Source organism: Pundamilia nyererei, unplaced genomic scaffold (genome assembly GCF_000239375.1).
Source record: "Pundamilia nyererei isolate P.nyererei 1_Seehausen unplaced genomic scaffold, PunNye1.0 scaffold00414, whole genome shotgun sequence".
Classification (NCBI taxonomy): Eukaryota; Metazoa; Chordata; class Actinopteri; order Cichliformes; family Cichlidae; genus Pundamilia; species Pundamilia nyererei.
This window is the reverse complement of record NW_005187815.1, coordinates 7,834-10,333: the sequence shown is the minus strand read 5'-3', so window position 1 is coordinate 10,333 and position 2,500 is coordinate 7,834. Positions and strand designations below refer to the sequence as shown.

Below are 2,500 nucleotides of genomic sequence, written 5' to 3'. Positions count from 1 at the left end.
GCTGACCCAGCACTGTTATTGTGATATTTTTCATCACAGTTTGTCCCTGTGTTGTCTCCTGCACCGTGCAGCTATAAACACCTGCAGGAACAGTACGGCATTATTTCCCTCAGCACAGTTTCTCAGCAAGCTGCACACCTTTACCTGAGCCACCGAGCGCCCTACCTGAATCTGCCACTGTTGCTGCAGTGATGTTAACAAAGGAGCGGATCTGATTGGGCAAGAAGTCCGTCAGCGGCTCAATTTCCTGCAAAGAAAAATCATCATAGTTAGGTGACACCAGACAGACAGGTAGGCAGACAGGTACAGACAGGTACAGGTGGGTAAGCAGACAGGAAGGCAGACAGGTACCTGTCTGCGGGGGAAGCCCCAGGAGAAGAACACCATCTCTGTGTCTCTAACTGTGCAGTTTACTGTGAGGACCTCGCCCTGCTTCAGCACACTGCTGGACACCGTCAGGTCCACTTCCATTACCTTTGGGACTGAAATACGCAGGTGCACAAAAATGATACAGGTAGCAGGGGAGACAGGTAGGAATATGACTTGTTTATGAATGAATGGCAACCTTTCCGCATAAATGTGAACTAAACATTATCAGAAGGTAGACAGACACAAACCTATAATGCTGAAGACGTAGTACGTCTGCGACTCCTTCTCCTCAGCTCCGTTTGTGGCGATGCACATGTATGATGTGTCATTGAGGTGACCCGTGAAGCCACGCCCCGGCTCATATGTCATCCCGCTTATCAGCCTCCTGCTGGGGCGCTCGTACAGCGAGACATTGAGGTTCGGGTTGGACACCATGCAGGGAATTGTGCCTTCCTCTCCCTCCTTCATCACCACACCCAGATCCAATGGGACAAACCATTCATCAGGACCTGAGGGGGGAACAGGTAAACACGGAACATCACGAGGAATGCAGGTACTCTTAGAAAAATCATGGTTCTTAAATGGTTCTTCAGATGTTTTCATGGTTCTCTAAAGAACCATCATACGTCAAAGAACCTTATTATTTTGTAGATGGTTCTTCAGCTATTACAAATGGTTCTTTAAAGAACAAAAGGTTCTTCATCCTTAGCAATCTAAGTTTGATGGTGTAAAATGGCATAAATATTTATTTACTATAATGAGGCTGTGAATTATACTGTGTGTTTTGTTTGTGTGTATGCGAAGGGGGAGGGCGGGTTACCTGGTGATTACCCTTTAAGAGCAGATGGTAGGAAACTGAATATTCAAATAAAAGTTAGAAATACTTAAAAATATACTGGTGGCAGGGGTGGGGGCCAAAGCCTAAAGACCCTACCCCCAACACCCCTAACCCCGCAAACCCACTGATCACAAATAATGTGGTAATAGAATATGGAATTTATTATTAAGACATTTATGAATGTGGTGAGTTAACAAACAGCAGGCACAATACACACATTCAAATACTGTACTTTAGTTTTACATTTTAATAAAGTATTACTATTTTCGGCTTTAAGGCATTACTTTTGAGATTATTATATATATTAGAAAATATAGCATAATGATAATACTAGTTATTGTAAACTTTACAAACCACCCAACAGTATGTAAAGTCAAATTATAAAATACAAGTAAATAACAATTGCACAACAGAATGTCAGTGTAATGAACATACTTATGTGTTCATTACCAACACAGTTACTTAGTTTTGACAAAGCACACTGCTTAGGTAAATGATCTGACTATATGTTTATCACTGAGCAATTTGTGAATATGTGTTTCGAGCCAAATGACAGGTAGAGAGAGTGACGTTAGAACACTTTGGCTTCTAAAATATGTGGTTCAATTGCGTGCTGCGTACATAACGTAATGTCAGCTAGACCGATATTAACATTTATAATATTGTTAAAGTCACTAAAATGGCGCCTGAAGCCTGTTTTGACATGAGCTCTGTGTCTGCTCTAGAAACTCTGAAATTCAGTAGAGCTGAGCCGTACATTAAATACTCAAATGAACCTGTACTTTGAATTCTGGAAGAGCATGAAGGTGCGTCTTTGACTGTTCCTGTATAACTTATTTTCGGACTAGTTGACAAGTTATGCTCCAGTCATTTGATGTTTCCAAGATAGATGTCCTTTTGTAATATAGTTAAATTTTCTTTGCATATTTCATTTATCCACCATCATACATTAAGCCAAGAAGAGGTCATTATACTAACAAGAGGTATCAATGCTGGGCCAAAGTTGAGCACGGGGTTAAAGTTTGTAATCCAGCCAGGGTGTAAATATCACTCAGCAGCCAGTCGTAGAGATGAAGCAGGTAGCATCAACACATAAATCTTCCCAGCTTAAATCACAAGACCAAAAAGCTGTAGATTTTTCTTGTTTGCACAAATTAATCCAGATTCACACTAATTCATTTGAGTTAAAAGTTAAATTCATACATTTGATTTAACTTTCTGCAAGACAACAGTCGTCCGCTGGCCAAAACAGTTTTCCAAATACCTCCACATGATCAAGCCTGGAAAAGAATA

General features: G+C 40.9%; 1 protein-coding gene across 1 annotated transcript in view; it reads right to left on the bottom strand.

Moving 5' to 3' along the window:
- The window catches only part of LOC102197265 (platelet-derived growth factor receptor beta-like), a 23,139-nt gene that overhangs the window by 13,311 nt on the left and 7,328 nt on the right, over nt 1-2,500 (bottom strand). Inside the window, 4 exon segments of the mRNA XM_013915970.1 lie at nt 7-81; nt 166-247; nt 352-482; nt 618-878. Coding sequence (XP_013771424.1) covers nt 7-81; nt 166-247; nt 352-482; nt 618-878 — 549 coding nt within the window.